General features: G+C 46.9%; 1 protein-coding gene and 1 long non-coding RNA gene across 3 annotated transcripts in view; one reads left to right on the top strand and one right to left on the bottom strand.

The window, feature by feature from the left end:
- Positions 1-2,301: 2,301 nt before the first annotated feature.
- Positions 2,302-3,018, bottom strand: LOC138672121 (uncharacterized). The gene is made up of 3 exons (XR_011319590.1): positions 2,979-3,018; positions 2,606-2,779; positions 2,302-2,447 (listed from the first exon to the last, which is right to left on the bottom strand). It is a non-coding gene; the product is annotated as an uncharacterized lncRNA (long non-coding RNA).
- A 1,917-nt stretch (positions 3,019-4,935) lies between these two features.
- The window catches only part of AK2 (adenylate kinase 2), a 34,005-nt gene continuing 25,035 nt past the window's right edge, over positions 4,936-13,905 (top strand). For both annotated transcript variants that reach the window (XM_069757075.1, XM_069757074.1), the window contains exon 1: positions 4,936-5,093. In XM_069757075.1, the coding sequence (XP_069613176.1) occupies positions 5,001-5,093 (93 nt within the window). In that variant the 5' untranslated portion in view covers positions 4,936-5,000. The remainder of the gene's footprint in view (positions 5,094-13,905) is intronic.

The following is a 13,905-nucleotide window of genomic DNA, read 5'->3' as shown; positions in this document are numbered from 1 at the left end:
CCCACCAGGTCGCTGGGATTGTTGCTGTTGGAACACCTAAGAGCGACATTGCCTTCCATAGCGAAATGGGCTGTCCTAATTGGAACAGTTGTATTTTCTGTTGAATGGCTTGAAATTTCCTCTGCGGGAGGACACATTCCTGTTTGACTGAATCCAATAGGATCCCGAGGACTTCTTGAGTTTGAGCTGGGATTAGATTTGATTTCTTTAGGTTTACAATCCAGCCCAGCTTGGTCAGTACCTCCAGTACTCTTGTGACTGTCTTTACACAATTTTCTTTGTTTGCTATTACCAGAAAATCATCCAAATAGGGCACCAGCATTATGTCTTCCTTTCTGATAAAAGACGCTACTTCGGAAATAATTTTTGTAAATATACGGGGAGCTATAGCTACCCCGAAGGGAAGGCATTGATATTGCAGATGGGTGGGAATTTTTGCAATGTTTACCACTAATCTTAGGTATTGTTGGTGTTGGCCAGCAAATGGCACATGGTAGTAAGCATCTGTTAGATCTATTACTGTCATGTAACAGTCCGGGTCGAGTACTATTATTGCCGTTCTTAGTCTCCATTTTGAAACTCTCCACTTAAATATAGTGGTTTAGTGCCTTTAAGTTGAATATTGCTCTCAGCGAGCAGTCTGGTTTTGGCGTGAGGAACAAGGTGTTGTAGAAACCTTTCCCTATCTCCTGGTGAGGTACTCTTATTAGGACCTCTTTTTGTATGAGGAGATGGACCTCTCTAGCGTGGCCTGATTTTTTTTCCGGCCACCTGGGTCACTATCATGCGATTTGGCGGGGGGGTTGGAGAATCTGAACCGTAGACCTTCCAATAATAAGCTGGCTTCCCATTGAGAAGCTGGTAAGGCTGCCCAGTGGTGGATGAACAATCGGAGTCTTCCCCCACTGGGATTTTGGCGTCATTGGTGTTTGGGGTCAGGTTTGGAGGGAGGCTTATTGAAGAGGAATCCCCTCTCTTTTCTCTCTTTCCAGGGTCTGCCCCGCATAGACCCATCGTCTGAACGGCCTCGGCCTCCTCTATATCCGGACCCACGAAAGGACGAACGAGAAGTCTCCCACCGGCGCCTAGGAAAGGGAGGAGGCGGAAAACGCTTTTTCTTATCCGATGCCTTCTCTAGGATCTCACCTAAGGGTTTACCAAAAAGATATTGTCCTTCACAGGGTACCGCACAAAGTTTAACTTTCAATTGGAAGTCTGCAGTCCAATTTTTCAGCCACAATGCTCTACGTCCTGAGTTGGATAAAGCACATGCACGGGCGGCACCTCTGACAGAGTCAACAGAAGCATCTGATAGGAATCTTGCCACCCCCTGTAGAGAGGGTAATGCCTCAAGTAGTCTCTGGGCATTTGTTTTTAATCTGATCACTTAGTTCCTCTAACCACTTAACCATAGCACGTGCTGTGCAAGTGGCGGCCACCCCGGGTTTAAACGACCATGTCGCTGCCTCCCAGGCTGATTTCAGAAAAGCATCTGCTTTCTTGTCAAGGGGATCTCTTAAGGTACCGTTACACTAAACGACTTACCAGGGATCATGACCAGCGATACGACCTGGCCGTGATCGTTGGTAAGTCGTTGTGTGGTCGCTGGGGAGCTGTCACACAGACAGCTCTCTCCAGCGACCAACGATCAGGGGAAAGACTTCGGCATCGTTGATACTGTCTTCAACGATGCCGAAGTCCCCGGGTAACCAGGGTAAACATCGGGTTACTAAGTGCAGGGCCGCGCTTAGTAACCCGATATTTACCCTGGTTACCATTGTAAAAGTAAAAAAAAAAAAAAACACTACATACTCACATTCCGATGTCTGTCACGTCCCCCGCAGTCAGCTTCCCGCACTGACTGTCAGCGCCGGCCGGAAAGCAGAGCACAGCGGTGACTCACCGCTGTGCTCTGCTTTCCCCCCCGGACCACCCTCATGCCCAGAGCAGACGCCAGGGAGTCCAGCGAGGGGATGAGGCGCAGCACGCAGCAGCCCCTCAGACTGGCAATCATCAGAGGGAGATCCCTCTGGAGGTAAGCGCTCTGCCACAGGCATCCACCTGCAGGAACAGGAAACCAAAACTGAGGAGAGAGGTGCCGCCTCCTTCTTTTATCTCTGCTGCAGGTTTCCTGTTCCTGGGGGCGGATGCCATCTCTCACCTACAGTGCTGTCATGGTGAAGGGAAAAAAAATTAATACCAAAAATTTACAAAACGTCAACTCCTGTGGAATAGAAGCATACAGATTATGTCAATACAACACAACCTAATACACCGAAAAAATACTTACGTTCTCTGGGCAAGGACCGGTCTTAAAAATGCCAGAATGGGGTGGTATTTATATTTTCGGATCCTTGCTCCAGAACCACTGGGAACACAGCTCTCTTGACGCAGGTTCTTGTTGAAGCGGTCCTTCATCGAACGCCAATGTGTTTTGACTTTGAGCACTGGTGAAAAAACAAAAAATAATGGTTAGGCAATGGACTTTTGGCCGTGCTCACACAACTGTGTGTGATGACAAACTCCTGAGAGTTTCTCTCATCACACACAGTTGGGTGAGCACGGCCAAGGTCACTGCTGCATCACACTGCATTGCAATACTTACAAAATGCAGGGCGTTGTCCCAACCATCCCACATTGCTTTGGCCACCTCATTCCATAGCCGCCGGATCGTCACGTTGTCCGAGTGCTGGGGAACCCGTGTGTCCCACAACGGGACTTGCTCATGGACCAGGGAGATGAGGTCATTTTCAATGAGGTCCTCATCCCGTTCTGGAACCTAAAAAATAAATAGACATTAATGTTGGATACATTAACATAAGGAAAAAGAAAACAGAGGCCGAGAAATGGCATGAATAACGAAAGTCAAGATAAAAAGGAGTCCAGAAGAAAAATGTAAAGAAAGAGGAAAGTAAAGAAAGGAAGATTCAAGAATACTAAAGTGAGGATACAGTAAACAGTCAGCCAGGTATACTTACATGCTGCCGCCTTGCCACCCGACAGTGACCCCGCTGCTCCTGCTCACCCTCTGCTGCAGTGGAACAAGTGCGCTAAAAAAAGGAAAAAAAATTGTCACATGTGTAGATGTGACAGTGAATACTTACTAATCTGAGGAGGTGAGTACTCACTTCACTGACATGTTCGGCTTGTGAAGGCCCATGACGTTGCTCCTCATCAGAAGAAGACATTCTGATGCATACAGAAAGAAAGAAATGGCAGAAATTAGGACATATAGAGACAGAAAATAGAAAATAAAGGCATTGGCTAGGATATACTCACATTGTTCAGTCTTGTTTCCTCCAAGGTGCTTTTGGCGTTCTGGTCTGTTTCTCTGTCTGCTGAGTAGTGACCTGCAAATGTCCACTCCCTCCTTTATCACCTAGTATGTGGGGGGTGGCTAATCAGTGTCTAGACATGTTTTCCAGTGGTGCAACCCATGCGTTCACAAAAGCAAGCTAACGCATGTGCTTGCGGCCGCAAATTGACGCCTCTAAAATTACTACATGTAGCATTTACCGCGCCAAACCGCAGACGACGAAACGACGCATGCATTGTCAAACGCGGCAAAAAGCAACCGATCGCAGACGCATGCGCCCCTAACGTTAAATATAGGAACACACAACGCATGCGGATAATTGTGGAAGAAACGCTGCAGACACAACCGCAAGTGTGAAACTGGCCTTAGAGATGTCCGAAATTCAGCCCCACTGTAGACATCAGGCTTCTTGTTTCTGGACATGTGCAGTGCGCCATTGAAGCCAGGAAGTATACACCAGGCTTCAGAGGTGCACTGATGTGTAAGAAAGTCGTGCGCATGTGTGAGATTTAGAGAGAGATGGCCCACAGAGGTGTGATAACATTGTGAGAGGCACAACTAATCCGGGGAACCAATGCCCCATCGTCTAGTCTCTAGCTTCTTTGCATGCTGAAAATGGAAATAGTTTTTGACACACATGCTAATGAGTTATATAGAAAGGGCTTGTTAGGAAGATTACTTCTATTATGTGGGGGTATATTATATATATATATATATATATATATATATATACACACACATGCTAGTTGTTTGGAGGGTATGAGTGTCCGGTCCAGTTCCCTTTGTGAGCCACAGGAGTCCAATTTGCATGCAAAAATGTTTGTAAAGGCCGATCCTTGTGGCTTCATCTGGCCCACTCACAATGACAGGTCTCTCCTTGCGTGCATGTATATGGAGAGACCTGTCAGTCATTGGCAGTGGGCGGTGACAACCTGCCAGGGACCCGCCTCTCTGACTAGTCTCCCGTATGGCTTTAAAAGTATATTTCCTCTGAAACTTTTCAGCGTTTCAGAGTCGCACATACCTAACTGAAGTCATATAACCAATGTCTGAGACATGGTGCCCATTACGAGCAGTATATCAGCTGGCAGGTCACCTTGTATGGGGCATTTTCACTGCAGGATGAATGGTGTAAAGCAAAAAGACAACACTGGTGAAATCAGGCTTCCACTATTTCACTTTCGATGACTTTTTCCGTTTATCAGCACCTTATACTGATACATAGACATGTACGGCAGCTGCAGGTGGCTAATGATCCCATTTCTCCAGTCCTGGACAGCCACTTCAGTCCGACCATACATGTGTCAGGTGAGCAGATGACCCACAGTGTGGAACCCCCGCCGCAGACACACGAACACATCCGCACGATCACCAGACAAATAAGGGCAAAGCCAATGAACCTGTGCAGTCACCCGGCCACGCCCCCTGCTGACCACGTGTTCCGCACCTACCAGGACACTTCATGACCTTCCGCTTCCCGCCGTCTCAGCGCAACCCATCACCTAAATACCCTCCAATGGCCGCCTTACTGGCTAAATATGGTCCATGATGGACAACTACATTAGCCTATAGACACGTCATTACAGGAACAGCCTACACGGCGCAGCCAATCAGGTGGGAGTGGGCGTGTTGCGCTTTAGTGTGTCAGTTGTAACCTAGAGGATTGTCGGCTCTTGCGTGAAATATGGCTCCCAGGGAAGGCACAGAACGGAGCTCTGTAATGGACGGGATCAGAGCCATCCTACTGGGGCCGCCGGGGGCGGGTAAGGGCACGCAGGTAAGGAACCAGTGGAGCCGAGGACCGTGGACATTTTACCGTGCAGTCTACCTCACATAGTCTGCTGGACACTAGAGCCTGCGTGTTGTGACGTGTGCACTTGTGATTGGATGGCAGGAAGCCACGTGTGTCACTCCTGTAGGCAATGAAGGGCTGCTTCTGGGAGAGCGCCCCCTGCAGTGACACTTTACGCTATGGGGAGTGTGGGTGTCTGTAGTTACTGAATGAAATTTGTCATCTAAATTTGGCCCTATAAGCTGCGCCCACCGCCATCAGGGGCTTATCTACAGCATTGCAGAATGCTGTAGATAAGCCCCCGATGTAACCTAAAAGAGGTTAGATTATACTCACCCAGGGGCGTTCCCGCTGCGGTCCGATCCGATGGGTGTCGGGGTCCGGTCCCTCCCATCTTCATACGATCACATCCTCTTCCCATGGCTCCTGCGCAGGCGTACTTTGTTTGTCCTGTTGAGGGCAGAGCAAAGTACTGCAGTGCGCAGGTGCTGGGCCTCTCTGACCTTTCCCGGCTCCTGCGCACTGCAGTACTTTGCCCTGAACAGAACAGACAAAGTACGCCTGCGCCGGAGCCGTGACAAGAAGAGGACATCATCGTAAGAAGATGGGAGGCCCCGGACCGCGACGCCTATCGGACCTGGACCGCCCCTGGGTCTTTTTCTCCTCTTTCAGGATACATCGGGGGCTTATCTACAGCATTCCAGAATGTTGTAGATAAAGCCCTGATGCCGGTGGCCACAGTTTATGGGCCCAAAATTAGGTGACAGATTCCCTTTACTGACAGTCTCACCCAGTAATTGGGAGTCTTCTAGCGGTTTCGTCGCTGGGTAGGTGGCGCAGCGTGCTCTTCATGTGTGAGCCCATACTGAGAGGGAACTGCCTAAGGCCAGAGTCACACTCAATGTTTAAAAAAAATCAGGCTGATTTTGATGGCCGAGAATCACACAAATGTTCTCTATGTGTAATCCATTTGCAATGTGATTTTCTCGCATCTATGTATCCGTATGGCTTTACATTTCTCACTGCTTTTCCTCATTGAATTTTATGGCTAAATGCGCTGAAATGAGGAAAATGTGTGAGTATTTCTCGCAAGCTACACTGATGATCAACCTCCCCTCTCCCTCATTATTGTCCTCCTCACCTGTCACCCATGTCCAGCACCATGCGCACCCACGCAAGAACCTCGCACACCTAGACACCCACACTCTCTGACTCCATCTTACCACTAGCATCCATATCCTCACTCCATGACACAGACACTGCCGCTGCTTTCTACAATGCCACTCTTGCATCAGCTATTGACACGGTCGCCCCTGTCATGCATAGCAGAGTGCGACGAACCAATGGACAACTCTGGCACAATAACATCACTAAACAGCTTCGGCAAGTATCCAGAATTGCAGAACGGCGCTGGAAGAAAACACATTCACAAAACTATTTCACTGCATTCAAACAATCAGCGCTGGCATTCAAATCCGCTCTCACCTCTGCTAAACAGACTTGCTTCACAACCCTTGTATCTTCCTTATCCCACAACCCCAAACAGTTGTTCAACACTTTTAACTCCCTCCTCCGCCCACCACTGCCCCCTCCAAGTTCCCTAATCGTTGCCGAGGACTTTGCCACGCACTTCAAAAATAAGATAGACCAAACAAGGCAAGTCCTTGTTGTCAAACCACCACAACCCCTTTGTATACCAGACCAATGCCCAAACCCCATAACTTCACTCTCCATAATCACTGAAGGACAGCTTGCTCATGTTCTCTCCAAATCACACCTCACCACTTGTGTGCTTGACCCCATCCCATCCCGCCTCCTCCCCAACCTCACCACCACACTATTCCCATCCCTAACCCATCTCTTCAACCTATCACTAACTTCTGGTACCTTCCCCACTGCTTTCAAACATGCCACAATCACACCTATCCTCAAAAAGCCATCCCTTGACCCAAGCACTATGTCCAGCTATCGTCCCATATCTTTGCTCCCATTTGCTTACAAACTCCTTGAGCAGCACGTCCATGCTGAACTTTCCTCTCACTTTGCATCTCTCTTCGACAACCTTCAGTCTGGCTTCTGTCCCCAACATTCCACTGAGACTGCCCTGACCAAAATTACTAACGGTTTACTTGCAGCCAAAGCTAACAGACAATTCTCTATACTCCTCCTTCTAGACCTGTCCTCTACCTTCGACACAGTTGACCACTGCCTCCTACTACAGATCCTCTCTTCCTTTGGTGTCAAAGACCTCGCCCTATCTTGGATCTCCTCATACCTTACCAACCGCACATTTAGCGTTTCCTACTCCCATACTACCTCTTCATCTTGTCCCTTCTCTATTGGTGTCCCTCAAGGCTCTGTCCTTGGGCCCTTACTCTTCTTAATCTATACACTCGGTCTGGGACAACTCATAAGGTCCTATGGCTTCCAGTACCATCTATATGCTGATGACACTCAGATCAACCTCTCTGGCCCAGATGTTACCTCTCTGCTCTCCAGAATCCCATAGTGTCTATCAGCCATATCCTCCTTCTTCTCCTCTCGCTTCCTTAAGCTCAATGTGGACAAATCTGAACGAATTATCTTTCCTCCATCTCGCACATCTTCCCTACCTGATCTAACTATCAAAATAAATGAAATCACACTTTCCCCTGTCCCCAAAATCCGCTGCCTCGGAGTAACCCTTGACTCTGCCCTGTCCTTCAAACCGCACATCCAAGCTCTCGTCACCTCCTGTCGCCTCCAGCTCAAAAATATTTCCAGAATCTGTCCTTTCCTCAACCCTCTCTACCAAAATGCTTGTGCATGCCCTAATCTCCCGCCTCGATTACTGCAACATCTCCTCTGTGGCCTACCTTCTAACACTCTCGCACCCCTCCAGTCCATCCTTAATTCTGCTGTCCGACTAATCTCTCTCCTCGCTACACTCCTGCTTCACCTCTTTGCAAATCCCTTCACTGGCTCCCAATTTCCCAGCGTATCCAGTTGAAACTACTAACACTGACCTACAAAGCCATCCATAACCTTTTTCCTCCATATGTTTCCGAACTAGTCTCTCAATATCTTCCCTCACGTAATCTCTGGTCCTTCCAAGACCTCCTTCTCTCCTCCACGCTTATTCACTCCTCACCCGGTCGCCTCCAAGACTTCTCCCGAATATCCCCCATCCTCTGGAATTCTCTGCCCCAACACGTACGGTTATCCACCACATTTGGATCCTTCAAAAGAAACCTGAAAACCCATCTCTTCAAAGAAGCTTACAACCTTGTAATCATCACACGGCCACCTCCTCACCATCGGAGCTACTGCAACCCCTGACCTACTGTCTCCTTCCCCAGAATCCTGTAGAATATGTATTCCTGCAAGGGCAGGGTCCTCTTCCCTCTGTACCAGTCTGTCATTGTTAGTTTTGTTTACTGTAAGACAAGTGATATTTGTATTTGTATGTAACCCTGTCTAATGTACAGCACCATGGAATTAATGGTGCTATATAAATAATAATAAATAATGATCCATGAGGTATACGATTTTTTTCTCGCACCCATAGACTTGCATTGGTGAGACTGGGCCAATATACGCATATAATTGAAGCATGCTGCGATTTCACTAGCACGTAGAATACGCCCGAGAAAAAATACAGTGATGTGAGCTGCACCATAGATTTAACACTGGTCCGAGTGTTATGCGATGCTTTCTGCCATGGCACTCGTCTGTATTATACGCTAGTGTGACTCCGGCCTGAGTAACACTTCCACAACTCAGATACCATGTCCTGACGTGGCTGATATCGAGGTGTCCTGTACAAGCTGGGGGCCGGGATTGTGTAACTGCGTTTGAGGGGACTGCAGGTTGTCGCAGAGCAGTGTGTGAAGCGGCAGCTCTGGGTTATTGGCCGCCTATATACTGTGCAGTATGATGGTGTATGTTAGTACAGGCGTCTAGAAACTTCCCCACAGCTCCTCTAGGTGTAACCACACTGCTACTTCAAGGTTACCGGTCATGTGAAAGCTTGCTGTTAACCTGCAGATATGGGGTTAATCCACAGATTAATAGCGTTCTGAACCTGGCCAGCGCCTGCACTTACTTTCCTCCCGACAGCGGGGTTCTATCTTTATTCTTCACGGGAGCGGTGCAGGTTTCGTCAACGCTCGTGTATAGAGCGGCGTCTGTAACCGTGCCCCGACACTGATTGTCAGTTGGCCCTAATGCTGAGCTGCTGTCAGTGCAGTTAGATCTGTGACTGGACCACTAGTTCATTTGCTCTCAGCAGTGGGGGCCTAATGTTCAGAATACTATTAACCTGCAGATTAACCTCATATTTGCAGGTTAAAGGGGTTTCTCACTACTAGGACAACCTCTCGTGATCGTGTTGTTCCGAGCGTCTCCTCCGTCCTCCCTGCAGGCCCCGGATCCAAGATGGCCGTTGGGGTCCTTCCGGGTCCTGCAGGGAGGTGGCTTGTCAGTGCCTGCTAAGAGCAGGCGCCGGCAAGCCTGCAGCACTGCCTGTTAGATCGCCGTAACATGATGTCCTACCCCTTCAGTGAACACCGTAAGAAAAAGAGGCAAAAAACAATGCTTTATCATACCGCCGAACAAAAAGTGGAATAACATGCGATGAAAAAGACGGATATCAATAAACATGGTACCGTCGAAAATGTCATCTTGTCCCGCAAAAAAGGAGCCGCCATACAGCATTATCAGCAAAAAAAATAATAAAAAGTTATAGCCCTCAAAATAAAGCAATGCAAAAATAAGTTTTTCTATAAAATAGTTTTTATTGTATAAAAGCGCCAAAACATAAAAAAATAATATAAATGAGGTATCAGTGTGATCTTACTGACCGAAGAATAAAACTGCTTTATCTGTTTTACCAAACGCGGAATGGTATAAACGCCCCCCCAAAAGAAATTCACAAATTGCTGTTTTTTATTCATTCTGCCTAACAAAAATCAGAATAAAAAGCGATCAAAAAATGTCATGTGCCCGAAAATGGTACCAATAAAAACGTCAACTCGTCCCGCAAAAAACAAGACCTCACATGACACTGTGGACCAAAATATGGAAAAATTATAGTTCTCAGAATGTGGTAATGCAAAAAATATTTTTTGCAATAAATAGTGTCTTTTAGTGTGTGACAGCTGCCAAACATAAAAACCCGCTATAAATAGTAAATCAAACTCCCCTTTATCACCGCCTTAGTTATGGAAAAATAATAAAATAAAAAAGTATTTATTTCCATTTTCCCGTTAGGGTTGGGGCTAAAGTTAGGGTTAGGGCTAATCTTAGGGTTGGGGCTAGGATTACGTTTACGGTTGGGTTAGGGGTGTATCAGGGTTAGGGTTGGGATTAGGGTTAGGAGTGTGTTGGGGTTAGGGATGTGTTAGGGTTGGGATTAGGGTTAGGGGTTTTATGATCTGGTGACCTTGGAGCCGCATGGAACTTTCTCTGGAGTTGGTGGAAACTATACTGACCGCAAATCCTGAACTTAATTTCGCAACTAGAAGTAGCCGTGGGGTGTGCCTAACAAATCCTAGACACCGACACAGCCGGAGGACTAAATACCCCTATAGATGGAAATAGGAATTCTACCTTGACTCAGAGCAGAACCCCAAAGGATAGGCAGCCCCCCACAAATATTGACTGTGAGTAGTAGAGGAAAAGACACACGCAGGCAGGAAACAGGATTTAGCAAAAGAGGCCACTCTAGCTAAAATAGGAAAGGATAGGACAGGATACTAAGCGGTCAGTATTAAAACCCTTCCAAAAATATCCACAGCAGAAAATACAAAAAACTCCACCATCTAACTAAAGATGTGGAGCGTATATCTGCAACTCCAGAGAATCCAGAAAGACTGAGAAAACACTGACACAATAAGCTGGACAAGAGAAAACAAATGAATAGCACAGAATTATTAAGCACACAGCATGTGCGCCACAGAAACAAAAACCAGACACTTATCTTTGCTGAAATGGCAGCAAGGCAGGAAGAACCAGACAAAGATCCAAAACCTCCCAGAACCATGGACAACTGGCAAGGACTAATGAATCCTGCACACCTAAATACCCCAGTCAGAGCTGCAATCAGCAGATACACCTGACCAGGACTGCAACTCAGGGACAACTGCATTACCACCTGCAACCACTGGAGGGAACCCAAAAGCAGAATTCACAACATAGGGGTGTGTTGTGGTCAGCGTTGGGGTGGGATTAGGGTTAGGGATGTGTTGGGGTTAGGGTTGGAGTTAGAATTGGGAGGTTTCCACTGTTTAGGCACACCAGGGGCTTTGAAAACTCAACATGATGTCCGATCTCAATCCATACAATTCTGCGTTGATAAAATAAAACAGTGCTCCTTCCCTTCCGAGCTCTGCTGTGCGCCCAAACAGTGGTTTACCCCCACTTATGGGGTATCAGCGTACTCGGGACAAATTGGACAACAACTTTTGGGGTCCAATTTCTCCTGTTACCCTTGGGGAAATACAAAGCTAGGGGCTAAAAAATCATTTTTGTGGGAAAAAAAAGATTTTATTTTCACAGCTCTGCATTATAAACTTTAGTGAAACACTTGGGGTTTCAAAGTTCTCACAACACATCTAGATAACTTCCTTGGGGGGTCTAGTTTCCAATATGGGGTCACTTGTGGGGGGTTTCTACTGTTTAGGTACATCAGGGGCTCAGCAAAAGCAACATGAAGCCCGCAGACCATTCCATCAAAGTCGGCATTCCAAAATGCCGCTTCTTCCCTTCCGAGCTCTCCCATGCTCCCAAACAGTAGTTTTCTCCCACATATGGGGTATCCGCTTTCTCAGGACAAATTGGACAACAACTTTTGGGGTCCAATTTCTCCTGTTACCCATGGGAAAATACAAAATTGGGGGCTAAAAGATTTTTGTGGAAAAATGATTTTTTAATTTTCACGACTCTACATTATAAACTTCTGTGAAGCAATTGGTTATTCAAAGTGCTCACCACACATCTAGATAAGTTCCTTAGGGGGTCTACTTTCCAAAATGGGGTCACTTTCGGGGGGTTTCTAGTGTTTAGGCACATCAGGGGCTCTCCAAACGAGACATGGCGCCCTATCTCAATTCCAGCCAATTTTGCATTGAAAAGTCAAATGGCTCTCCTTCCCTTCTGAGCTCTGCCATGCGCCCAAACAGTGGTTTACCCCCACATATGGGGTATCAACGTACTCAGGAGAATTTGGACCCCAAACGTTGTTGTGCAATTTGTCCTGTTACCCTTGGGAAAATAAAACAAATTGGATCTGAAGTAAATTTTTTGTGGAAAAAAGTTATATGTTCATATTTTTTTTTTAAACATTCCAAAAATTCCTGTGAAATACCTGAAGGGTTAATAAACTTCTTGATTGTCTTTTGAGCACCTTGAGGGGTGCAGTTTTTAGAATGGTGTCACACTTGGGTATTTTCTATCATATAGACCCCTCAAAGTTACTTCAAATGTGATGTGGTCCCTAAAAAATGGTGTTGTAAAAATGAGAAATTGCTGGTTAACTTTTAACCCTTATACCTCCCTAACAAAAAACTTTGTTTCCAAAATTGTGCTGATGTAAAGTAGATGTGTGGGAAATGTTACTTAAGTACCGTATATACTCGAGTATAAGCTGAGAATTTCAGCCCATTTTTTTAGGATGAAATTGCCCCTCTTGGCTTGTACTCGAGTCATTTCCAGGGGTCGGCAGGGAAAGGGGAGCGGCAGCTGTCCAATCATACTCACCTGCTCACGCTGCGGTCCCTGGACATCCCTGTTTCTCCGGTCGCTGACAGCTTCTTCCTGTAGTTAGCGGTCACATGGTACCGCTCATTACAGTAATGAATATGGACCCCACTCCACTCCCATAGGGGTGGAGCCACATATTCATTACTGTAATGAACGGTACCATGTGACCGCTCAACACAGAAAGAAGCTGCCAGTGCCCGGAGAACCCGGGACGTCCAGGGACCGCGCGGGGAGCAGGTGCGTATGGCAGGAGCAGTGCGTGTGCTATATTCACCTGTCCCTCGTTCCACCATCGGCGCTGCTGTGTCTTCTGCATCCTCTGCAGTGACGCTCAAGTTAGAGGGCGCGATGACGTGTATATTGCGCGCACTGTGCCTGAGCGTCAGTGCAGAGGACGCGGAAGACACAGCGACGCTCGGCGTTGGAACGGAGGACAGGTGAATATACCAAGTGCCTAGAGCCTGAGCGACGAGAGGTGAGTATGTAATTTTTTTTTATTTTTATTTTTTTTAAATCGCACCAACAGCATATGGGGCAAATATCTCTATGGAGCATTTTATGGGGCCATGTGCAGCATTATATGGGGCAAATATCTCTATGGAGCATCTTATGGGACCATGTGCAGCATTATATGGGGCATATATCTCTATGGAGCATCTTATGGGGCCATGTGCAGCGTTATATGGGACAAATGTGTCTATGGAGCATCTTATGGGGCCATAATCAGCATTTGTGCAGCATTATATGGGGCAAATGTCTGTATGGAGCTTCTTATGGGGACATACGGTAATCAGCATTTGTGCTGCATTACATGGGGCAAATTTGTCTATGGAGCTTCTTATGGGGCCATAATCAGCATTTGTGTAGCGTTATATGGGGACAAATGTCTGTATGGAGCATCTTATGGGGCCATAATCAGCATTTGTGCAGCATTATATGGGGGCAAATGTCTGTATGGAGCATCTTATGTGCCACAATCAGCATTTGTGCAGCATTATATGGGGCATATTTTAATATGGAGCATCTTATGGGGCCCATCATGAACTGTATGGAGCAT

Source organism: Ranitomeya imitator, chromosome 3 (assembly GCF_032444005.1).
Source record: "Ranitomeya imitator isolate aRanImi1 chromosome 3, aRanImi1.pri, whole genome shotgun sequence".
Lineage (NCBI taxonomy): Eukaryota > Metazoa > Chordata > Amphibia > Anura > Dendrobatidae > Ranitomeya > Ranitomeya imitator.
Note: the sequence above shows the minus strand (reverse complement) of the source record. Positions and strands in the feature narration are given on the sequence as shown.